At 44.5% G+C, this 25538-nt stretch overlaps 1 protein-coding gene across 4 annotated transcripts; it reads right to left on the reverse strand.

Annotated features, from left to right (window-relative positions):
• Positions 1 to 25526, reverse strand: supt5h (SPT5 homolog, DSIF elongation factor subunit). 4 transcript variants are annotated; one of them, XM_036536413.1, is made up of 31 exons: positions 25435 to 25526; positions 24598 to 24696; positions 23905 to 24067; positions 23687 to 23752; positions 21518 to 21523; positions 20797 to 20808; positions 19163 to 19232; positions 18998 to 19066; positions 18809 to 18874; positions 18464 to 18494; positions 18267 to 18335; positions 17762 to 18013; positions 16814 to 16903; positions 16633 to 16703; positions 16312 to 16417; positions 16071 to 16164; positions 15085 to 15221; positions 13954 to 14109; positions 13374 to 13520; positions 13003 to 13149; positions 12383 to 12508; positions 12063 to 12147; positions 5699 to 5806; positions 5390 to 5492; positions 4330 to 4457; positions 3926 to 4031; positions 2194 to 2352; positions 1908 to 2076; positions 1456 to 1659; positions 820 to 915; positions 1 to 158 (listed from the first exon to the last, which is right to left on the reverse strand). In XM_036536413.1, the coding sequence occupies exons 2-31, from the start codon at positions 24676 to 24678 to the stop codon at positions 18 to 20; spliced, it is 3258 nt and encodes a 1085-aa protein (XP_036392306.1). In that variant the 5' UTR covers positions 24679 to 24696; positions 25435 to 25526; the 3' UTR covers positions 1 to 17. The 4 variants fall into 4 exon arrangements, with proteins under 4 accessions (XP_036392306.1, XP_036392307.1, XP_036392308.1 ...); XM_036536414.1 differs by lacking the exon at positions 25435 to 25526 and adding an exon at positions 24916 to 25029; XM_036536415.1 differs by lacking the exon at positions 21518 to 21523.
• Between the last annotated feature and the right edge of the window lie 12 nt (positions 25527 to 25538).

Consider the following 25538-nt stretch of genomic DNA (forward strand, 5'->3'; position numbering starts at 1 on the left):
GGTGGGTGTTGGGGTGCTCACACTTCAAGTTTCCCAAGAAAACGGAGATTGAGGATCTTGAGCTGCTCATCCAGCTCCATTCTCACGATGCCGTCCTCCCCATCGATGCTGAGCAGAACACCGGTGGCCTCCCTGTCCTCTCCCAGAATCACCTTCACCTGGAACACACACATCCAGTCACATCCACCCTTAAAAGGGCACCTGGCATGGTTCTTAACCAAAATGCCTTTGGCCTTGTTAGGGACTTTCTAAGCACCTGTACCTTACAGAAGTGAATATGTTCAGCCATTTTAGTATCCAGAATGGAATTGAAACAAAAGACGGATGATTGCATACTATATATTTTTTCAACTTATTTTCATTTCAACTCTGTCCACTAGTTGTCCCAACTGTAAATGCTCTGAGCAGAATTATAACCCGTAACTGATCCTGGAGCAGAATCAAAATCTGGAATAGGACTTTTCTTAATGCGTTTCTTCTTATTCTCTTTCTCCACACCCTATTGGAAACAGCAATTGCATACAATAAGCTCGTCTCATAAAAACACCCACTACCCTCCCTGATGTGTGATCATCTGAAACAGACAATGGTTGTTTTTCATACCACACTTAACAGAGTGCACCACAATGGAGCAAAGGCACAGTGACCTCATCCTGTGCTCGGAAGTGCCTTAACTGCCCCAGGCCAGTTGGGAGCCTGAATAAGCCAGTCTCTAACAGGTGCAACATGCGTGCAACTTCATTAATCACCATGCCATAGCTATTAATTACATAGTCTAATATTTTCAGCATCCAAGTAGCAGCGTTTTTTGTGGGTTACCTTGTTGTTCTTGGTCGGTGTCACTGGCTCCAGGTGTTCGCTGGAGATGCTGACCACTTTCTCTGTGTCCTGGAGGAAAACGGAGCACATTCCGCCCTGCACACAAACACAGTTCGATGAGTCCAACACACCCTGGGAGGGTCATGCAAAATAACCCCTTTAACAGAGACCTGGAAACATTTTCAAGTTTTGTTTTTTTTTTTTCCCCCAGTTAGTTGACCACCCACCATCTCAAAGCCATCCCTGTCCAAACAATGATCGACGGATGTTCGAGTAACTTGTTTCTAGATCTGGCCATTAATTCTGGTAGGTAAACCAAAGGCAACAAGAAAAACTCACCAGAAATGCACATGAAAAATGAATAGGTCTAATGAAGATTACCAGCTGTGTATTTTGAATAAAGAGGACAGACATTTCTAAGAAAAGCTAAGTGTCAAAAGATATTTAAATTCATTTCAACACTAATTCAATATCATATTTCTTCTAAATGAACACATTCTGTTCCTCCCCACTGGTAAACAATGAAGTCAGACTCTTTCCCTCCCATGACTACAATGGAAATGAAAGCCAAAGCGAACGCTCCCCATCTGTGCTGGCCTGGTGTTCCATGCCGAATATCAGCCAGCCAGGACTCACCGTAACGCTGCGGATCACCCCTGTCTGGTTCATCACTTGTCCATCCAAGAAGGTGTCTTTGACCCGCACCAGGATGTCAGTGGTGACCCAGTCGCAGGAGGTCTGGTCAATGTTTGATCCAGGGGTGTGGGGGTTATAACCGCCAGGAGAGGGTGCGCCCGGAGTCATGGGGCTGTATCCTACCGGGCTGGGGCTCGGACTGGCCTGTCAGTAGGTGGGTGGGGGTACAAGCACAACACAGGAAAGGTTTAACATCATGACAATATACTATACTATAACTCAGTATGTTAAAACATAAAAACTACAACATAAAACATAATAAAGCAACACTATCCAAATGCCACACATGGTAACTGGTACGAGGAAACAAAACTCTAAAGTGGACTGAAATGAAAGGGAGTTTCAGAAATTCATTTCCAAGTGTCTGTGAGAGTCCAGAGGGTGTGTATTACCTGGTAGGCCATGGGTGAAGGGGTTGGGTGGTAGCTGGCAGGAGAGTGCGTGTTCTGGTAGCCCACCGGACTGGGCGCCACCTGGTGGTAGCTCTGTGGGCTCGGGCTGGGCTGGTAGGAACCCTGCGGGGAGGGGGCGGCATAAGGAGAGTACTGGTCCGTATTGTACCTGGAAAGCAAGCGACACAAAGCATTCAGACACAAAGAAGCAGGACCGTGGGAAAATTCTGTGAGGAAGCCCTGCTGGGGTATCGCTGGTGGCTAGGAAAGTCTGGAGGTGACTTACATGGCGGGGGTGCCTGGTGTCTGGGGGTTGTACTGCGGGTTGACCTGCGGGGACGGCACCTCAGGGTACCCGGGCGTTTGCGGGTTGGGCGTGCCCCCATAGCCCTGCGGCGACGGGGACGGCTCATCATCGTAGCCAAACTCATACTCATCATCGGGCCTGTGAGAAGAAGCGAAATCAGGCAAAGGACCCAACTCGTACAAGACATGGGAGAGGTGTACGTGGCAGCTCACCTCAAACACACTTTGTCAAAGGACAACGACTTCAATCAGTGTAAGTTTCCACTATGCTGAAACTTGTTAGTTCCGGCTCCAGGCAGACTCAGAACTGCATACTTCAGGTGTGTCAGTTTCACAGATCTAATTGACCGAGTCAATCTCCGGGGAACACGGGGTCTAGTATGAGTCATTATTGGACGCTATCATGTGCTTGAGCTGGAGATGACTGCTGTAGCACCAACCAACAAAAACACGACTTTAGCTATTGTGCTTGGATTCCCCTACAAAGGCAAGCGGGTTTAGAGTCTTTATCCAAATCCTTGAAGAGCTCAAGGCACAAATATGGCAACTACCATGCCGAAAGCAAGGTCCTGGAAACCCCCATCATAAATCTAAACACTGTAGGCTTTTATGGCTACATTATAAATAAGCATGAATTAAACGAGAATTCAGTACTGTGACATGCACTGCATGACATCTGGGGTTAACAGGACGTAGAAAACAGCAACATTACATTCGCTAGTCTGTGTTTATTCATGCTATAAGGCCAGTGTGATGGTGTACAATGCATGGCCTACTGTGTTCTTCAGTGACCCCTTCCGAGTTCACCAAAAAACTGAACTAAAAAAAGGCAACACAAACATCTAAAATGAAGACCGCCAATGAGGCCTTTCTGGCGTGTTCAAACTTATTCTACTTCAGCCTCTCTCTCTTGCTGCACAATGAACAAGACTTTTTATGAATGTCGTACATGCAAATGATCTTATGCGCAAATTCTTCACAATACAGCAACTGTCTGAGCATGGCTCAGGTATTCTGAGATTTTTCTGTATTCATGTAACCGGTTTTGAACATGCAAGAGGGTACATTTTTTTCGTTGAGGCAAGGCTGAAACTTGCTTCATCTGATATGTTGAGTAAAAAATTAATTCAAAAAAGGTGTGGCACTATTCAGCTGATAGTTCCAGTTCCAGATCCTTCCAGGGCACTGGGCTGGGCTAAAAAACAATTTTCTTATACGTTTTGTCCTTGTAAGAAAACAAAATTACCCCTATGGTTTTTGCAAAACATTTTCATTTTTTAACAGGCTTTTTTGTATCTTTTATATAAGCATTTTAAGGTTGATATTGAATAAAGACATTAATATCATTTCAGAGAAAATGTTATCAAGCTGTGCTACATTGCACAGTGTAACTCAGTGTTTCCCAATCCTACTCCTGGAGGCACACTGTCCTGGCTATCTTCTATCTATCCTTGCTGCTTGATAAAATCAGGTGTGCTCAGCTAATCAAAAGTGCCACTGATGAGCTCAGTCAGGTAGGTAGAGCAAGGATAGACAGAAGATATGCAGGACAGTGGGCCTCCCGGAGTAGGATTGGGAAACACTGGTGTAACTGACAGGTTTAATCAGCCCTGCTCTGATAACAAGGGCACACTGACACACTGACAGCTGGCAGATGATGTTGACCTGTGCTCCACCCTGAATTTGTGCTGAAGATGACAGGGGTGCTTTACCGGGATGGGGTGTTCGGGTTGTTGGGGTCCCAGGCTCCGCTCTGACCTGGCGTCCTGCTCCCATCATGCAGCGGGGTCTGTGAGCCATAATGCGGGGTACGGCTTCCTGTTTCCAGAAAGGGCACAGAAGGTAATTTAGTAAGGAATAAAAAGGAATTAATAAGGAAAATGAATCAAGGTGGTCTGACGGGTGGCAATGGCTTAAAACAGAAACAGACTCAGAATCCCTGATAAAAAATACAGCAATTGAAAAAACAACTATTAACAAATTAATATTCAAAATTCACACGCACTGACTGATTATTACACTGCTGCAGAGATGTGCCCATACTGTCAATATATAATTACCTGGCATGAATGGAAGACACAGAACAACATGTACGGGAACTGAATTCGGGTCTCACCGTCGTGAAGGGGTGTCTGTGAGCCGTACATGGGGGTCCTGGAGCCCGTCCCATACATAGGGGTTTGGGATCCGTACATGGGGGTCCGCCCATGTGTCGAGGTCATTCCGCCATGCCTCTTAGCGCCCCTGTGCCAAATAACAAAAATCCACACGGGACTCCTATTAGCCTTCACAGCCCTGGTGGGGATGAAACCTGAAGCAGTCTTATAGTAGGGTTGATAACCTGTCAGTGGTACAACAGACCCTCACCATTAGCTGCAGACGTGTATTAGACGTGTATCATCTGCGAATGGGGAAACCCTAAAACATCGTCCTGTCTCTCTAATTAAGATTTATGACCAAAAGAGTGTCTTTCTGACACAAAACCATATTTTAGGTATAAATACAAGGTAAAAATGCAATAGCGGTTCAAGTGCATTTATGAATAATGATATAAATGAACAACTTGTAACAATTTTTAATAAAGTAATGCTATAATAAATGCTATAAGTAACATGCTAAATAAATGCAAGACAGAGCTGGCGCTGCGCTCTGATGCCTGGGTGGCGAACATAGTGTTGCCTGGCCTGAACAGGCAAAAAATCCCCTGTATGTCACTGAATTACTAGGAGAGAGACAATGTCACACCGATGATGACAAATATGCAAGAATAAACGTCTCCTCCAGCACAAATGATATTTCGTAAAGCATGATGTAGTCTAGGAGGAAGACAAATAACGGACGCTAAATTCCACAAACATGTAAACCCTGGAGCCATTCGGGGAAGTTAAACTTTCCAAAGAGAATGAGCCTGGTTGGGTAAGCAACAGCGTTTAAGTTGTAATCATTTATCGCCCCTTAGACAAATACTAACACTGTAAGAAACTCAGTGTGGTGTCATTATGACTAAGTAGCCATGCTATCGCACACAGTAGATTAGGGCTTTGTTTGGTGTTACAGTCTATAAAGAGGAACTCCACATGTGCCGACTGTTCACATGGCATGTATTTTCCACTATCAAACAGCTGGAACATCACTCAATCACCCAGGCAAAATTAGGGCATGGACTTTGAACTTACACAGTGGTGAGACGCTGGCGGTCTACAGAGATGGTCTGGCAGGTAGAGTGCAGCTCCACTCGTGCTGTTGACTCTGTGGCGTCCTTCACCACCCCAATGTACCCTGGGAAAGCCAAACGTTCGGGTCGATGAGGGTAAAGACTGATTGACTGGATTGTGACCCGTTTGCGTGGTATGCCAATATATAAACATACATATGGGAATGTCAGCGAGGAGGAACATTAATTCGCTGGCTGACATCCATTGCTTATTCAAAGAAAACAAGGGAAAGTATTGTCAGAGTTACACGTGACTTGACGCACTGCTTACCCTTATACGGTCCTTGGGAAATACGGACAGTCTGTCCAATGAGGTCATTGTCTCGTCTGCCCCGGCCACGCCCCATGCCACCTCCTCCTCCGCCCCTTTGCTGTTGACCTGATATTTGAAAGAGACGTATGAACACAGTGCAGCAGCAAAGCCAGTATTCACAGTATACCTTGTATATACACAGTATACAGCACAATGGAACATACAATTGCATGCATTTTAGCACAGTCTTCAAAAGAATAAGTAAACACCCGCTGTCAAGCCTGAATTCAATGATTTAAATGTGAACAACTAAGCCTTGGTCAAGAATTGCTACAATGTGGACAGGCCTTTCTTCTAACCACCAAACATACCAATAACTGACTAATCAACTCACCCTCTCGCTCTAAGGGCCTAGAATACGTTTAAGTAGAGTGTTACAGCCTTAAACAAATGGTAGGACACAATTTAAAAAACAATTTAAAAGGTGAACAAGGAAGTTATTACATGCCAAAACACATTTGAACAGTGAATTGACTCTGGAAGTGAAGAGTAAAGAGAACAGAGTAAAAGCTGTAACCACCACCTGGGCAATTATTTTCTTCAACAGAACATCTTCAGGTGGTAAAATTGATACCCTTATACAAACACTGACTTTTATCTTAAGTTTTAGGCAAATATGCATATTACACACACACACACACAAACACATACATATACATATGTGTGTGTGTGTGTGTGTTTCTCACAAAGACCCTTTCTAATAAAAAACATAAAAAACCTCATATTGTCATGGACAGTCCAAGGGGCACCCCCTCAGAAGACTATGCATGACCTTAAGGCTGCTAACTCCTGCATCATTTATCAGTGGTATGCAGCCCAGCTAGTGCCCAAACAGAGTATTTTAGTGCAGTAAAAGGATTCAAAGGTGAGGTGAACCCCATAAACTGTCTTGCACTAGACTTGCAGGTGTCCTGGTGGTCAAATAAGGCAACTGCCAGACTTCTAAACCTTCCTTAGAAGAGATGGCTCAGAGGGCTGGGTAAACATCTAAAGAATTTCACAAGTTCTTTATGTAGGAGTGCAGCCATGTAGAAGAGAAGAATTCCGTTGGAGCTCACTAAGATTGGGAACAGATTCACTTACTGTGCTTCTAGTAGCCAAGACTACATCTAAAATGTATTAAATTGTTGACATATTTTTTTGATTAAGGAATATTTATGAACTCTTCTGACTTCTATAAAATAAAAAACTTCTCAAAGAGGTTCATTATTCCTGGGTTGAGAGTGTGTCCTTGTATGTGTATTTTCAGCTTGAATGTTGCTATGATTGCTAACTGCTTGCACCAGGACAGCATATGAGAGCGTCTATTTCCATGGAGTCCATCAGTCATCTCCGTGAAGTGATGCAAAATGGACCCAAATGCAATCTATTATACATCTTCTCAGATGGAGCTACATTACAATACATGAACTGCAAAAACTTAAATTTATTTTGCCATGAAGACGACTTTGGGATCCAGACGAGTGTGCATGTCTATTTCATCTCAAGGGAAAAAAATGCATATAATGGCACTGGGGAAACTACAAAGAGAACTGCTGAAACAGCAGTCTTCAGTGGCCTTCCTGTGATAAGATCACTATATAAGGACAACTTTATAAATCTGGCAGAAAGAACTTTACTCATAAATTGCATACACCCCAGAGAAAGGAATGATCTGGGGAGAGAAACACATATCGCCAAGGGGCAGATTTCAGTGCTGCCAAGTTAATCTCAGGTTTACAAAGATTACATTCATTTGCCCCAGTGTGGAGTCAAGCTGCAGGTGAAGAATCCTTAAAGTTGCAGGGAATCTGACTGTGTGTGGCCACAACTGTTACAGAGAGGCCACCAACTGACAACATCTGGGGCTTAAGAGTGTGACAGGAAATGGTAGCTTGGCTGCATTCTGTAAGTTTACGATCGCAGAACTAAAGTAAACATGACCTTTCCCCATCCAGCTGGTAAGGCCCATTCCTCATTCTTTCGTACAAGAGCTGAAGACACCATACTGGTATCTTAGGACAAATTCTGTTTGGATAGTTTAAGGGAAGTATCAACAAAACCACACTGATGCAAAAAAATACAAGTTGCTTGGAATTTGACCCCGTTTGTGTTTCTGCTGTAGGTTAGACAGACTAACTGGAACATCAAAGAGCTCTGACACCGTTGAGTTTAATGGGAGATGGTGCTGTGTTGTGGAGTTTTACCATAACACATCTGAAGTAAACATGAGCTCTCTCATTCTAACTGTTCCAGTTTGAATATAATCAAGTTCTGTTTGTGTAGTTTTACTGTAGGGTATATGTTGCAGTGTTATCCCAGGATATGTTATAGTTTACTGAAGGTTAATGTCGTACTGCACTTACATACTGACGCCTGTACAGACTAGCTATCCCTTCATTGTGTAAGGGGCTGAGGGACGTTCAAATATGCTTAGTGGTGTCCTGCGTGTGCTTTTTATAATGCCAATTCGTAAGAGGTAGTTTGTACTCGTTCTTTAGTAGTCATTCTGAATAAGAGCATCTGCTAAATGGTGAATGTGAATATGATCATGTGTCTTAGGTCTTTTCAAACGACTTGCCACAGGGGCATCGCGATTTACCCTCTACAAAAGTGACCAGAATTTGATCAACCAGGTTCCTCACTTCTGCAACAAACATGAAAGATGAGTCTATCAGCTACGGTGAAAGGCATGAAGGTGTGTCTGAACACACTGCTCATCCTCTCTCTGACCTCAGGCAGCAGAACATGTGCGTAACCAAGCATTCCCTACACTCGAGGCGATCCTCATTTCGCAAGCACTCCTCATTTTTTGGACAAAATAAGGAAGTGACTTTCTAAGAAATGTGGCACTCAAGGCAGCACAGCCAATGACATCCGCCCTTACCACCTCACCGTTCGAAGCCCTTTCCTTTGAGATACTGTGTGTTTGCATAACAAAATTTCATGGTGCTTATTTACCAAAGTGTCCTGTTAAGCCAGAGTAAGTAAAATGCGTTCTCCCAGCCATCTCCCAGCTTGAAGGAGTTGTCTTTGGCAGAACGGCTAGATTCAACTCCCACTTTGCAGCACTTCGACTGCTGAATAACGGTGTGGAGTCCAAGTGACTCGCGCCAAATCCTTGAAGTAAACCACTGCAGACAAAACACTCCAAAATGAAGGACTGAATTGCATAAGGCTGTCCTGTTGATATTAAATGCTGGTTATTCTCCCAAAACTCACTTCAAAATCTACCTTCCTTTGTGCTGACTCACTCTTCTGCTGGTCTGCTCTTTTCTAGCCCCCTGTGTGGTCTAATTTTTCTAGATTACATTTATGTTTATGTTTGTTCCCCGTATGACTTCCGCCCTTTTCCTGCAATTGACCTGCAGCCGAATCTTTTCCTGCCAGCAGAACCTTCTACAATTATAACAGTATTTCCACCTGTTCTATCAGGAAAAACCTTGTTTACTATACATCTCCAGGTAGTATGTTCTGTTCTGCCAAAGCCTGTACTAACTTGATTTTAATTTCCTTTTTAGTACCACATCAATTAATTTCAAGTTCATAATGTTTTTCCCTTTTCAGCAACTTCGCTTTAGGTGCCCAAGCCTCTTAAGGACATTTAGTGAGTTATTTTGAGGTTGGATTCAAGTTCAAAAGCCATATTATCAAAACAATTATATGGAGATACAGAGTCCACAGTTACAAGAGATTTCTTCTACAATGCCATACTTACAACTTCACATTTCCAATACTGATATATACAGAACAGATACGTAGAACAGATCCACTGACTAGTTACCAAACAGGCTGCAAGTTTAGTCTTGAATTACCTGGGCTTGTAATCCTGCTGCAACACTTAGGCAAGGTACTTAACCAAGAATTGCGTAAGTAAATCTCCAGCTGTATAAATGGATAACATGTAAAACCGTAACCAGTCAGTGGATTTGTTCTGCGTATCTGCTCTGTACATATCAATATTGGAAATGTGAAGTATGTAAGTCATTCTGGATAAGAATGCCTGCTGAGGACATGCAAATGTGGAAGATTTCAAACTCTGAGTTGGATCCGTTCAGCAACTCAGAGTCAGTCCTTTCAAAACTGGATGGCAACAGCACATCGTCCCCCTTCAAGGACAATCCTAAAGCATGTCTTCATTAATCGTGATAAAACAATGGTGCCCGGTGTATATATGACTGACATGCACATAGTCCTTGATAACAAGCTGTGCATTACTGAAAATATAAAACCACTTACCCAGAGCTATCTATTCTCTCTCCATAATACCTGTACAATCTGTCCATTTCACACTGCATAATGCTATCCAACTCACTGTATTGTGCAGGCACTGGTGCTGTCCCGACTGGACTACTGCAACTATCTCTTTGCCAGTCTCCCTATATGTGCCATCAGGTCCCACCCGTTCATACTGAATGCTGCTGATTTTATTTATCTATAACCAGATGAAATAGTGGCATGTCAGGCCTCTCCTTGTGTCCCTCTACTGGTTAGGAGTTGTGGCCAGAATAAAACACAAACTTCTGGCACTCTCCTACGGGTCAGCAAAGAGGACTTCACTCTCTTACTTACAATCCATCATCAAACCACACATTGCTGCCAGACCTCACCACAACCTCCACAATCTCTGCTCTTTGCCCAACTTAGCCCATACTTTTGTATGCAATTTTGTACATCGCTCTGGATAAGAGTGCCTGTTAAACAACTAAATATAAATGTACTTTTCAAATTTAGCAGGTTGCACACGTTTTAGAAACAATTTGCTGCACGCAATCTAACAGGAAGAATCGCCCCTGTTCTGTTTCAGAGGCAACATGGTTTTAATAAAAACGTATCAGAGTAGAGCGCCAAGTCAGTATAATGAAATTAGAGCATTACGGTGTCAATAGGTGCAGAGGTAAGGAGAACGGAGGGAGAAGAAAGGGAGAAGGAGAGTGAGGTAAGGAGAACGGAGGGAGAAGAAAGGGAGAAGGAGAGTGAGGTAAGGAGAACGGAGGGAGAAGAAAGGGAGAGGGAGAGTGAGGTAAGGAGAACGGAGGGAGAAGAAAGGGAGAAGGAGAGTGAGGTAAGGAGAACGGAGGGAGAAGAAAGGGAGAAGGAGAGTGAGGTAAGGAGAACGGAGGGAGAAGAAAGGGAGAAGGAGAGTGAGGTAAGGATAACGGAGGGAGAAGAAAGGGAGAAGGAGAGTGAGGTAAGGAGAACGGAGGGAGAAGAAAGGGAGAAGGAGAGTGAGGCAAGGAGAACGGAGATGAGAACAAAGGGAGAGGGAGAGTGAGGTAAGGAGAACGGAGGGAGAAGAAAGGGAGAGGGAGAGTGAGGTAAGGAGAACGGAGGGAGAAGAAAGGGAGAAGGAGAGTGAGGTAAGGAGAACGGAGGGAGAAGAAAGGGAGAAGGAGAGTGAGGTAAGGAGAACGGAGGGAGAACAAAGAGAGAAGGAGAGTGAGGTAAGGAGAACGGAGGGAGAACAAAGAGAGAAGGAGAGTGAGGTAAGGAGAACGGAGGGAGAACAAAGGGAGAAGGAGAGTGAGGTAAGGAGAACAGAGGGAGAACAAAGGGAGAAGGAGAGTGAGGTAAGGAGAACGGAGATGAGAACAAAGACAAGGACACACAAACGGAACACTCTGCTTGAAAAAGTCAGACACAAAGCAGACAGCATGCAATAGGCAGCTGAACAATTTAGAAAATTCATGGGGGGTGGTTAGACATAAGGCAGCCAGCAACTGAGTAGGGATGAGGAACTCAACTGTGCCCTCCACCAACTTGTTCTGGGCACCCAAATCACTTAACTCACATTTACGTGTGCTAACCCATCTTCCTGTTGCTCATGGTTAACAATCATCAAATAGATCACTCATCCTAAGCTTTTACCCACAGGCTCTCTCTTCAACCATAGTTCAGGCAGAGCTACTGTGTACCAAATTCCTGTGCCCTGACCCTTAGCTTGTTGTTCTCTGGCTACTGAGATTGGTTCCCACTGAACTCTACAAACACATGCTGTACATTTACAAATGCCGTGGGTGGGCTAGGCAGCGTTTCCCAAACCTCTCCTGGAGAACCCCTTGTCCTGCATGTTTTAGATCTCTCCCTGCTCCAACACAGCTGAATCAAATCCTGCGTGTGGGCTACGCAGGCTAGGCTAGGAAGGCTAGGCAGGCTAGGCTGCAGCTGTGTTTGAGCAGGGAGAGATCTAAAACATGCAGGACAAGGGGTCCTCCTGGAGAAGTTTGGGAAATGCTGCGGCTAGGGCATTTGGAGGATTACAGCCGGCAGTGTGTGGACACCTAGCGCTGAATAAACACAGCTGATAGGTGTGCAGTGCTGCAGGTGCTGGAGAGGTACTCACCACCGCCCCCTGGGTGCATGGGGCTGCTGATGCGTGGGCTCATCGGCGCAAAGCCGCCCACCGTGAAATTGGTAACGTCCCGGGGCTGCAGAGACAAGCGGTACGTTACAGTACGTGCGTACAGCAGACGCTCCCGTCCAGAGCGACTTCCAGCACAAAGTAACACAACTGTATCCATTCAAGTTAAATGAGCAACAGTGTCAGACCAGTTGAGTGTTAGCATAAGACTCTTCAAGCCCGACGACAAGTGACAGCAACAATAAGAGATACCCCATGTGCTGGAAGCTGTATGCTCAGCAAGCACAATGCCAGAGACTCACCTTGGACCCCCCCGCAAGAACCAAGTGGCGCGTCTTGCACACAAACATGCCCCCGTTCTCCACCAGCTTCTTACAGTGCAGGAAGGCGAAGCCTCGAAACAGGTGGCGAATTTCACCTTCACGTCCCTGTCAGACAGAACGCAAACAGCGTTTTCCTTTGCAGTCTTCACTGTATTACTTACTTGGATTGCAGACATTCTAACGTGACCTGCCATGCCTACAGTCTAACTCACTCTGTAGTCCATAGGTGTAGCATGACTCAGGAGACGGAGATGGAAGGACACAAACTCACTTTCTTTGCATCTAGTCTTCTAAACCCACACTGCTACAGTCTACACTGCTGATCTTACCATTACTGAGTACAGACACAAAGGAAAAAATCCACTCCGCTCATCTGCTTATTGCTCATTTTAAAACGCAAAAGTTGAAAACAGACAGTCAAATTTGCACTGAGGGAAAAGACTTGTGATATTTCAGTTGCACGTGGTCCATGCAAAATTATTTTCATGGAATATGTGGAATACTCGTAAGGCTATGACCGAGTGTAATTTAAGGTGGACCCAAGTATGGATAATGCGCCCGGCCTCACCGCTTCTGTGCCCAGCTTTCCTGATTCTTACCGAGTGGGGCCCGTCGATGACCTTGACGATGTCCTTCACGTGGATGTTGTTCTGCTCAGAGTCCAGAGCCACGGCAAACCGGTTGTCCTTCCGCCTGTTGACGGCCTGGTGACGCACCGTGAGCACCTTTCCGTGCATGTTGAGGACCTGCGGCGCGCACCAGCGCGGGACAAAACACACGCTCAGGCCTCTCCTTGTCGCGCCGACGCACCTCCAGCCATTCTTTTTAATACCACGACAACAGCGCGCTCGTCCAAAACGCGGCTGCGCCCCGGCACAGCACGACACGAGAGGAGCGCTGCCGTTCCCTGCTGCCAGAGACCCACAGCCTTGCCAGGGAACGCTGGCGCAGAGGTTTCAGAGGACGGTACCTGGAATGTCTCCCTCTCCAGCCTCACGATGACACCCACGGTCTGGGGGTCCAGCTGTACCAGTTCCCCCCACTCGTGCTGGCCCCCCGCGTCCACCCCAGAGGCCGTCTCTGAGCAGAGCTGGAGATCACGGGGCAGGACCTTCAGCTGCGAAAGCACAAGACGAGTCAGACACAGGCGGTGAAACCACTCCTCTTTTCCCAAGCCCCCAAGCCTCATCTGTGCTCTGAAGGGCCACGGCATTGGTCGGTTTGTGTGCCAAAATGCATTTCCTTGTTTTTCCCAGGAGCTTTTTTTGAGCAGAAAGCTCCCAGCATGGAACTGCCATTAAAAGTACAGCATCACTAAATGAAATCAAGCTCAGATAAGAAACAGAAAAGAAAATTTTCTTTTTTTATGTAATAAAATGAATTAAAAATCACAATTTCCTACTATTTGGTAAAGTCTCAACCCTTAACAGAGGTTAGTGGGGTCAGGTTTAATGTTTAAGGCTTTTTTTTTTTATATACTTTGAAGAGATTGTTGCGGTAGCAAGAGCTCGGGACGGGGCAGTCTTTCAGCCGTCGGGGGCACCCTTTACCTCGTGCATGGTGAGATCCGAGAAGAGGATGACAAAGTTCTCCTCCACGCGCACTATGAGCCCGGTGTCACCCTCGTACCGCCCGGCGATCACCTTCACGTGATCGCCCATCTTGAAATACTTCCTCAGCTCGTGAGCTGGAAACTCCAGAGGATCCTAGACAACCAAAGAGGACACAACTGCGTCAGGCAACAAGCACCCACGCATGCAAGTAAAGCTGAAGGACTGCTGCGGCACCCAGAGACAAGCACCGAGTGAAACAAACTCTTAGACTGATGCCCTTATGACTGTTGGCAGGCCAGCGGGACTCTTTCGCAAATCAGCTCCAGCTCCTCCGTGGGTGGCCTAAGCTCGAGTTTCACCATCACCGGAGAACACTGCATCGTAATGCATCTGTAGCCTTCCTTTCTCCCCATCTATGTCTACCTATCAATTGCTATTTTCATTTAAAAAAAAAAAAAAAAAAAAAAAAAAAAAACTCTATACACTAGCCTAGCACTTAACTTTGTATCTTACTGACCTCTTTAAATACCTTGCGATAACTACTCTTAGCATAGTGATGCACTTATTTGTAAGTCGCTCTGGGTAAGAGCGTCTGCTAAATGAAGTAATGTAACGAGGGCATCTACGATGCAATCCCCCCCCACCTTTATGAAAACTTTATCTTGGCACTGGCAGTTGAACCCAAGGTTTGCCTCAACACAGCAACCTCTGTTAGTGCATGGGCACTAACTTTCGGCAGATGCAATCCTGTGGTGCACTCGCGCACAGCCAACACTAGTCACACTGCGCATGACGGTGGAGGATAGGCACTACACCAGGGATGTCATGCACACAGCTCACAGGACGTGACTCAAACTGACGAATCACAGCGTGCCTGAGAGCAGTGGGATGGAGAAACCCCAGCTGAGCCACGCGTCCCAGTGGAACAAAGCCAGTGTGTACCATGGGAATCTGTGTGCTCTAACGAACCACCCCTCCTTCTGCTATTAAGAGCTGTTTAAAGGGTATCAACTGGCAGTTAGTTGGCAGGTTGTAAGCGGTTTTGTTCAGGCCATTTGCAACTTTTGGCAGATAGGTAAATGCACAGTTGCATGGCACCATGCCATGACCACAGACTGGCTCCTGCACCTTCAAGTCCTCATGTCTGGGCATAATGGTGATCTTGTTGCCGTCCACGCTGAGGATCTTGCCCTGTAGGTTGATCAGCTCCCCCTCGCACACCTCCACGTTGTCCCCGGCCTGTAGACTGTGCTCACGTTCCTTACCTGTGGGTGAATGACCCATCAGTCAGTCGGTCTCTCTCATACGCACACGCACACCATATTACACTGGTTTATTGCCGGTTAAGCGGGGGCACTGATCTTTTTCATTTGAAACCAAAAAAACCTCAATTGTTCCACCTAAATAATCACCAGGAATTGCATTTATTCTGATATATAACATCTTCTGAAGATAGTTCACAGGCTCTAAGATGTGAACTAGAATTAAATCACAAATACTGCCCATAAGCTTTCCTTGGTGCAAATCAGACTCAGATTACTCAAAGTCCAGGATATCACACCTGGAAGCTGACCAAATGCTTAAAACAGTCAAAAATCAGTGCCAAGTTGGAGACTCTGCAATATTCTTAAATGTTGACACTTTGTTTTGGAAAAGTAACGTTCTTAATCTGCCAGTATTTCAAACCTGACAGATAACATGCCTGGAAGTCCTTACTGACAACGCTCCGCTATCCACATACAGGGGTTCATGGGTATCAGTTTGTTTTGAAAAGTGCTGGGGACAATGATGGGCTCAATGTGTTCACACCTTTTTAAAGTGGTGGGGACGAAATGGGCCACAACAAAAAGTGGTGGGGACATGTCCCCAGCGTCCCCAGCGTAAATGACGCCTATGGGTCGGTTATCTTCAGGGTCTCTGAGTTTTCCACTTCAGCAGATGCACAATCTCTTGCGCTTGCGTAACACAGAATGTTAACAGAACTATTTCTGGCCCCATGCCTAAATGAACCGCGTAATGGATTTAGGCCAGAGATCCACGTTGTCAGACACAGCTGGAAAAAAGTACAGGACATCTGGACTACAGATCCCCCCCTTTCAAACAGCTGCTACCACCTGTGGTTTCGGTGACGACCTCCAGATCAATCCCCTCCGGCTGGTCCTCAAACTTCTCCAGCTCGGACAACGTGGGCTTCACTCCGTCTGTGATCTGTAGCGTGAAGCCAAGGACAAACATTCACTTACAAGACCAACACTCCAAATAAGTGCCCCAGAGATGGAACAAGTACCAGAATGAGTCTGACAGCAGAAGGCATCAGTGCAGCACTGCTGAAGGATGCCCATAAGTGACACGTACCACAGCGGACATGGCGAAGCTCTTGAAGAGGAACCCTTTTCGGCTGTAGCGGTTGCCTTCAAATATCATAAAATCTCCATCGTGGCTGACCTCCCCTCCGAGCGACCTGCAACCCGAGGTGCGATAGAAAAAGAAATTCCTCATCTCACTATTGGTGCCATTGGTGCAAAATGATACTGACAGAAATTGAAACTGTTCTTTCGAAAGGGCAAACAGCTAGATGTTATGGGGATGCCAGCCAACCTTTGAGCCTTGCTTATACTATAAAGAGAAGCAAGGAAAAAAATCTAAATGATATAAAAATATAAAGTTTTTTCATACCTGATTTTCTCAGCATCAAACAGTCTCTGAGGTGGTCTCTTGAACTTCTTCCTCTTGGCAAACCAGTCTTTCTACAGGTACAACAACAGAAAAACTTTCATGAAATGGTTCACCAATTACAAAGTGACTGTGGAGTTTAGGATCAGCAAAAAACATCCACAAAGCAGGCCTTTCTGCTTACCAGACTCATGCGTGCCTTGATCCGGTCCAAGTCTATCCGAGGAATCATTTTCAGAGATATCGTATTCTGGCTCGGTTCGACATAGTCCACCTTAAAACAAAACAACAAATCCTCATAAAGTCAAAGTCAAAGTCAACTTTATTGTCAAGTCTCCAATATACACACGACATACGGAGGATTGAAAGTGCACTTCTCTCAGGCTCACGGTGACAATACAACAGTTCGACGTAACACAGTGACACTGAGAGACAAGAACAAGAATTTTCACAGAAACAAGCTACAAATATTTACAGCAAGGGCATCAAGGCACATGGAAGGTTTAGAAATATAAAAATATAAATATAAAAATATAAATATAAATACAGATTACACAGGATATGATGTAGACTGTTATATAAGTAAAGTGACTGTGCAGATCTGTGTGAGTTTGTGTGTGATTAATGTTGGGAGTAAGAATGGGTGGAGAATAGTCCAGGCTTCAGTATGGGAGGGGGGGTTCAAAGTTCAGTTCTGTGTTGGAACAGATGGTCGAGGGAGGGAAGAGAGTTCAACTTCCTAACAGCCTGGTGGATGAAGCTGTCCCTCAGCCTTGAGGTACGGGCCTGGAGGCTTCTGAATCTCCTCCCCGATGGGAGGGGACTGAAGAGCGTGTGCGAAGGATGAGTGGGGTCAGCAGCAATGCTCTGTGCTTTACGGGCTAGGCGTGTATTGTAGATGTCCAGGAGGGAGGGGAGTGAGGCACCAGAGACAAACCAGACAAAACAAGCACTCCTGTACCACCTAACATCAGACTGAGCTCAACAGCACTGACGCTGAAATTAGGGAAAGGTGGTGGAATCTGGCCCATATGTTTTTTGTATTGTGTGTATGTGTCTGTCTATACACACACACATATATACCTTCCATAGTATGTCTCCTTGCCCATTCACTTTTACTTATGATACGTACCTGAGCTATATCGTCTTTGTACAGGCCTCGCTTCAGTCGAACCCAGGACTTGGGCTTGAGGTTGGTGACCTCTTTGACTACCTTGAGGACATCAGTCATTTCCTTAATGGGTACCATCTGCTGGTTCCAGAAGCCCATGCGCAAGTTGCCCACGCCCTCGATGGCCGCCTTCACGTGGGTCTGCTTGTAGGACTCGACATAGATGTAGCCCTTAACGTGTTCCGGGGCCACCACCGATTTGATCTGAAGTGGCTGTGGACGGCAAATAAAATCCACAGAGAGGGGGGGGTCAGAGATGTGCTCCGTACCAGCGTCGCAATGCTCTACCCGTTTCACCCTTCTAAATAAATGAGAATTACACAAATTACGCATTTGTGTCGAACTGAAAATCTGCGTGAGGGCCGGACTGCATGGACAGATGCCTTGACAGGCAAAGCTGAACCTGCAAACTGGTCCTACATCTACTCCCGCTCCCTGCAGTCAGGAGAGGGGCAGTGCAACGTACTGTGTCTGTGAACTGATAGGCGATGAACTTCCTCATCAGGGCAATGGCCGTCGCCCTCTCTTCCCCTATCTAGGGAAAAAGAAAAAAAGATTGTGCTGATTAAAAAAAAAAAAGCATAAATCCATAACACTTTCTACAGAGGATGGTTTTCAAAATCAGTTTTCCAAAAAAAAAAAAAAAAAAAGTGGATGTCATACCTTACACTTGACTGTCCATAAATTAGGATCCCTTTAAAAACAAATGATTGGTAAATTATGGTAAGCGTAACAGGTAAGGGATGCATCATGTTTTCATGCTTTCTGCAGTCTTCAGCAAAGACAAGAAATGCCAAGCTTACTCACAGAAATGAAAAATAAGAGCATCACCACAAACAATAGCATTAGCGTTCTTATCAATCATGGTTTGAGTGTATGGTTAAGTGCGAGAAGTAAGACTTGGATTACATCCTACTTACTTAAATTCTTGAAAAACAAAGGGTCTAAGGGTAATAAATCTTAATAAAAAGAAAAAAAATCTTTCAGTTCTTAGAAAACGACACTCACTTGACGCCAGGAAGGAGCTGTTGCTGGGTGATGTCATCTGAAAGTTCCTCCGATCCACCATAGAAACTGTAACAAATTAATTGTTTACCAGATAGAGTACCTACAGATACATCACAAACATATATGTATACTTACGTGTATGTACGTATCTAAAGTGCGTATGTACGTATCTAATGTATTAAAACTTACTGCTCTCCACCAGATGATTTTGCATATTTTCTCATGTAGTATTCACCGAGCGCCTCCTCTCTGGAATCTCTGAAAGACACAATAGGGGAAATGAGCAAGAGTACAGCACAAATTGCCAATATATTATGTACTGCACGGATGGAGTTTACGATTTGGCCTACACACCTCCAAAGGTTCTGTAACCTGCGGGACCCGGAGTGATCTTCATCCAGGACCACGTGGTCGATGTTGGACACTGCCAAAGAAAGCCAATACACAGAATCAGATTATTACAGCCACAACAATGAAAGGTCAGTGGACCCCTGGTTGAAAATCCCCATCTTAGATTCTTGAAAAAATTTCAATTAATATGCACATTATAGACACAATTTTAACAGATACTAACTATTTTTTCCACATTACAGCAACATAATGCATCTGCTCATTTAATGATTACTTAATGTACACTACAGGCAAAATTTTCAGACTTCAAATGTACCATAGGACAGCTATCCCTGTAACAGAGCCCGCCCCCCCATTCGTTGCATGTCTGGTACATATTTAGAATAAACAAATTATTCACAAAGGACGGGTATCTTTCCCCATATATTGTAACTGAAGCAGATTTTTTTCTTTGTTTCATAATTCTACCACCAGCAGTTTTCAATATAACGTGCCAGATCTTTTTTAAACAGCTGTGGTACTTGGAGACTAACAACCTTAATTATAATGTTTGCATTGGTATGCCAACAGGTTCAAGGACATAATGTGCTGAGAGAACCACAACCAACATGTGGTGAAAAGCCACTCACAGCAAGAACAAGAACACAATGTGTTGTGACACACTAGATATCTGAAAGTTAAGGAAGGGACAGAGGGTGAAAGCTGTGTTTGTGCGCCTGCCTGACATTTGGCCTAAATAAATACTGCTGCCTAACAAGGGGGAAACAGGCCTTTGTGCACAGTACTCAATCTGTAAAGAGCTGTAACCTATATAAGTTGCTTTGGATAAAAGCGTCTGCCAAATGAATAAATTAAATGTGTAATGCTACTCTAATAATGTTGGGCTTCCTGCTCGGCGTGTGCAGGCTAGATGAAAAATACCTGGCATGCCAAACATGAAACACGCAGTCTCCAAAAGAAAAAAAGGCACAATGCATCTCTGTCCTCACTGTTCAACTCAACACCAGGCAATCTAAAAGATTTTAATTTGCTTTGCAAACAGGTGAGCTGGTGATAGAATGTGGATCTACTCTAGGCCTTGTGAGCTGGTGACAGAATGTGGATCTACTCTAGGCCTTGTGAGCTGGTGATAGAATGTGGATCTACTCTAGGCCTTGTGTTTAATTCTAAACAGTTAGAAATTTATATGGTTTCTCCAGTACAGAAGCACACCATACACACAGCCACAGCGTGTTTAAAACTGCAAACACAGATAAGACGGCCAAGCAGGTGCTGAGATTAAAGTAAAACCTACCAGTAAATTCCTGGCAGAAAAAACAAATTGTGGTAATCTGTCATCCACTAAGCCATAATCAGGGTCAGGAAAACTGCCACAGGGTTTGGCCATTCAGTGCACTGGCTGGGTCATGAGCGCTCACATTATGCAAAGAATGTGTCTCCATATAAGGCTGGAGTGGAAATGACAATAAATGAATCACCTGACTCACCACTCGGCAGGAGGATATGACACGTGTGAAAGTACAGATGGAGAGTGTGTGCAAAATCTGTTTTATGGCAGTGGCTTTTTGGGCCTCAGAGAGATATGTCCCCCCCAGGCATGGACCGACGTTAGGCGAAACATTTGATGAAACACTCACCTTCGGCTTCCTCTGTTCAGAGCCGCGGGGGGAGGGGGGTGTAGAAGAGGCAAATTATATCACCAGTGGCAAACAGCAAAGGGTGGCAAGGGCACAGGCAGGGGCAAACAAACCGGAAAACAACAACAACAAAAAATAAAAGTTACAAGCGAACTGGAGTGGAACCACGTGACACGTGAAAGCATGGAAAGCTGGGATTCTTTTGCTGCCTGAGGTGTTACGCTAAGCAGAAATGACACATCAATCAGTGCAAACCGATATCAATGGGCATTCATATAGCAGTATTTGGGAGCACTTTCAGGCAAATGGCCACACTTCTTTCCCCCCAACCCTGCTACTCTATAATGGAAAATTATACAAATAGAAGTACCAGGATTGTACTTCCTGAATTTTTTTTCCTGATTTTCATTTATCTGGAACCATGAACGCCAAAAGAACCTGGACTGGGAGAGTGCAAATAATTTAAAAACCGTGTATTGTATAGTAATAACTGAACGTGTACCTGTGATAGTACAGCAGGCCTCAGTGACGGCTGAGGGGAGCAGCCTTTGCCCTCCGCGCTCCCTCATTGTAAGTGCATAATGGTTTACAATCGAGCAAACATTACGGACATATCATATACAGTGATATGCGCATGAGCATGACTGTCACGGTTACAAATGAAACTTGGAGAAGCTTTCAATTAAAAAGGAAAACAGCAGAAGATCTGGAGTTGATTTACCGTTAACTGAAGGAGGCATGCACAAGAAATAAAGAGTTATGAGCACAGAAAACAGTCCAACACAGCATTACTAGCAACTTTAAAACAAGGCTGATCTAATCACCACTGTTCTGTCGTTCTGTATTTTTAGGATGCCTCACTTGACAATTATATCCTGTGCGCAAATCAGCACCTCTGCCTCCAACTCACATTCATCTAGTTTAAACAGTAACGGACAAAGCAAACCGTGGAAAGTCAAGGAAACTTATTGAGTGTAATTCAGCGATATCATACAACGGGTAAACTGAAAGCACCTACTTTAGTTAGAAAACCCGGCATTTGCTTTGGTTGCCCAGTACATTAAAACGCCAAACAACTGACTTGTGAAATGTGTTAAAGAAAAGCTCAGGCATTATGAGTTATAATGCCAATAGATATCAATCAGACAAAGCAGCACATGATACAGTGCAATTATAATCAGGATTATAATAAACTAAACCAAGGGCAGGTAACTCTGATCCCAAAGTGCAAGAGATTTTTTATTGGCTTTATCCTACTTAAGACCTTTAACAGGCTGTCATTATGCTAAATTAATGCAGGAATCAAGCAAAAACCGCAGAAATCTCAAGCACTAAGAGGACCAGGGCTGACAAAAGCACTCAATAAGTTTCCTTAAAACATTTGCCAATTTTAGCAAATTATCCCCGTGTGCACGGCAAATACCATTTATGCTTGGGGGGTTAGTGTATATGGCAGCTAGCCAACCAAAGACTGTGTTTATTCTATCCCTTTTTATGTGGGTACAGCAAATGGCCCAGTTATGCCACTGGCTCCTGCCTTATCAACCATTTCTTTCCACTGAGATCAAACGATGTTTATCATTCTTCTTTCCACTTTTTTTCCCCCCATTTTTAGAAAGAATGCATTCCGGTAAACACAGAGCGATTTCAGGTTTGCAGTGCGCTTGCTTTGCTCTTTGTTGAAAGTGCGATACTTCTACACACTGCCTATACTTTGAAGTATGACAATCTGATGTCTGTTCCTCGAAGGAATAAATGTGCAGCAAAAACACTGCGGGCAACTTTGCCACTCTGGTAATACAGTCAGCAACTTTTCAGAATATCTCAGCTGCTCTGCTTTTTTAAAGCAACTAGCAACAAATTTAGTGATGTCTCAAGACCAGGTTGGAACCTTCATGGAGAAGTAACTAAAATGGTGCAGATGTTTTTCTTTGGGAGCTGCACCATTCCATTTGACTTCTTTTCCAGTCTGATATTTGAACGCAGCATTGATCTACACTCCAGAGCACTACAGGGTCAGGGCACGCCCCAATTTCCAAATTTACATATTCGGTGTTGCTTTGAGTGGCATGTAGGGGCACATACGACCTAGTGACACAACACAATAACATCACAACACCAAGCCATAATTACATGACTTTTGCACTGTGACATAACTTCTCCCGTCAATCACTGTGCAATCTTTGTGGGATATGTGATGGGAAAAAAAGATTATTAAAATGAATGTAGTAATCTGAAGTGTGTAATTGCCAAACAAAAGATCATATAAACTGTTTATTTGTTAGCTACCTGGCCAACTGCTCAGTGTAGACAGGGGGGAAGAAGCATGACTTGTTTAACATGAGTATGTCAATTATCTTAACAACTTCAAACTAATATTTCAGTGCCAGCTGGCCAGTTATGCAACGTTTACCGTAAATCTAAAAACATGTGCTTTCCAGTTCTCCCACAATGCAGCCCTCTTGCCACATCTGATTTTAGCCTGGCATTTAAAATGTGGTCTCAAGGCTCAAATTAACACAGCACAGTTGAATCCCATCATATTCGAAGCTCCAACTGCCATAGATTTATTTCAATAGCATTTGCCTTGAGCAGATTTATTTTTCAACCCTCAATGCAACATGATCAAATGCTACGGGATGATTAGGAAGGGAACTTTTATTTGAGAATGCCTACAGCAGCCGCAGGTAAAACTGCTGTCACAAAATACCAATGAACAGCAGAAGAGCCCGCTAAAAACATTCAGGCGCTACTTTGGAAAATGGGTTATTTCAGGCTACAAAGACAAGGAAGTACACTGTGCAGACGCTGAGAAGCTGAGATCTGCATTTTTTTCTCTACACAGGAATTTCTACAGAGTTCCGGGCCAAACTCCAATTTTCCCACTAACCTTTCTCCAGTATGTCTTCAGCGCCCTCCTCCCAAGGATCTTCATCTTCATATTCGTCATCCACATCTGGTTTGGGAAGATAGGAGAGGAGGGATTAGAGAGGGGTTTCTCTGGAACTGCCTCAGCACAACATCACTGAGTGCCAAGGGTCCCTCCTCCTCAGAATGCGGCAGCCTTTACTCCTCCGAGTTCTGCAGCAGGGCAGAGGACCAGCTTACCGGCTTCATCCAGGATGAAGCCCCCGTGGCGCGGTTTCTTCCGCGGTCGGTCATCATCGTCCTCCTCTTCTTCCTCGTCATACTCTTCCTCATCCTCCTCTACCTCCTCCGCCTCCTCCTCTCCTTTGTCGCTCCCTGCAACGCTGCCCTGTCCCTCTTCTTCCTAAAAATAAAATAAAATAAAAAACAGTTTGTGGGTTTGGAGGCATGAGTGGAATCAAAAATAGTCAGCCTGCCAATTAGTAAATGATACACAGCTTCCTCAGAAACTCTTCAGTACTCTACAACTCAGGGCCAACCACACCGCAGAAGTAAGCCTCTCTACTGGCACAATGTGCAGATGCTTCAACTGTGCAGACTCGAGCCTTGGGCAGGACAAATCAACGCTGGTCTCAGTACTGTATACAAACATGAGGTAAATACGGATGAAAGTTGTTTCTTCAGAATAAAAGGTGCTACTACTGTGATTAACATGAAATGATTTGAATTCGACAGAGGCGAAAACGGCTCCTCAAGGTGACAAGGAGCTTAATTCAAACTTTAAACCTTTATCTAAACATCTCGACATAAATCCCCACTGCCTGCCTTGAACAGCACTGTTGTAGGAGGATACAGGACAATAATTATGGTACAGTAGAAAATAAAAAAGCAAGGCAGGTTACACTGCTCCACTCAAATAGGCTATGAACTTACCTCATTTTCCTCCACCTCCTCCGCCTCGCTGCTATGCTCGCTCTGGTTGTCTGAGAAGTCGCTGTCCTCACTATCAGACATCCTTGCACTCTAGACCGTCTGGTATAGAAAAAGAATCCGGTAACGTTAACACGTGATTATTTTTGAGAAATTGGAAGTTAGCTAGTTGGCTCGCGTTGACTCTCCAAATGGCCCAAAACGCTGCCCAAAGTTAGCTAACAAAGTGGTGTGAATTTGGCCGTGGCTAGCCACCATTAACTAGCTAGACTAGTATTCCATTTTGAATTTCTAATATGCTTAGGTAGACAGCTAACTCACTGGATCGCTCAATGTTCCAAGAATGTGAAGGCTTTAACATACACATCAGTCAGCTAAAATTCCAGTTAAAACCACAGCTGACATCTTTAGCGATAACTTGTTGCGTTAACGACGCAAAGGGTGGTACCAAATAAACTTGATGGCTAGCCAGTACTATCTAACAATGCAGGAAGCAGCGTTTCCAGCGCAATGGCCAACCGCGTTCATTTAAAACATTCACCGAGCCAGCAAGCCAGTTAACCCATTGTACCATAAACGGTAACGCGTATTAATAAAATCTAAATTCAGAAATCACCGAGAGAGTGTCGTTACACCGCCAAACTGCCGACACTTGGCTTATATTTATCAGCTAAAGACAGCCAGGCCTGCTGCTAAATTAGCCTATCTTGCCCTAGCCGCTAGCTTACTTGTTAGCATAACGTTATAATGCACCGATAAAATTGTTACGTATGCGTAACATCCATATAGATAGCTATCGCTGGAAGGTAAGAGAGTGAGCCGAATAATAAAGCAGCTTACAATTCTAGAAGCTTCTTTTTAGGAATGAAACGAAACGACCTAATAAATTAGTCGTTGTTTTGCTTCCACGTCCCTCGCTCCAATGCTACCAAACGAAAGTATCG

Source organism: Megalops cyprinoides, chromosome 9 (genome assembly GCF_013368585.1).
Source record: "Megalops cyprinoides isolate fMegCyp1 chromosome 9, fMegCyp1.pri, whole genome shotgun sequence".
Lineage (NCBI taxonomy): Eukaryota > Metazoa > Chordata > Actinopteri > Elopiformes > Megalopidae > Megalops > Megalops cyprinoides.

Bases quoted from the DNA above. Each gene is read 5' to 3' on its own strand.
- supt5h (XM_036536413.1), bottom strand. From the start codon at position 24,678: ATGTCTGATAGTGAGGACAGCGACTTCTCAGACAACCAGAGCGAGCAT. The intron at 15,222-16,070 runs GTGGTAGCAGCT...ATTCACCCACAG, and splicing joins GGTCGTCACCGAAACCACAG to GTAAGGAACGTGAGCACAGT. The intron at 4,458-5,389 runs GTAAGTTCAAAG...TATTTGGCACAG, and splicing joins CGCCAGCGTCTCACCACTGT to GGGCGCTAAGAGGCATGGCG.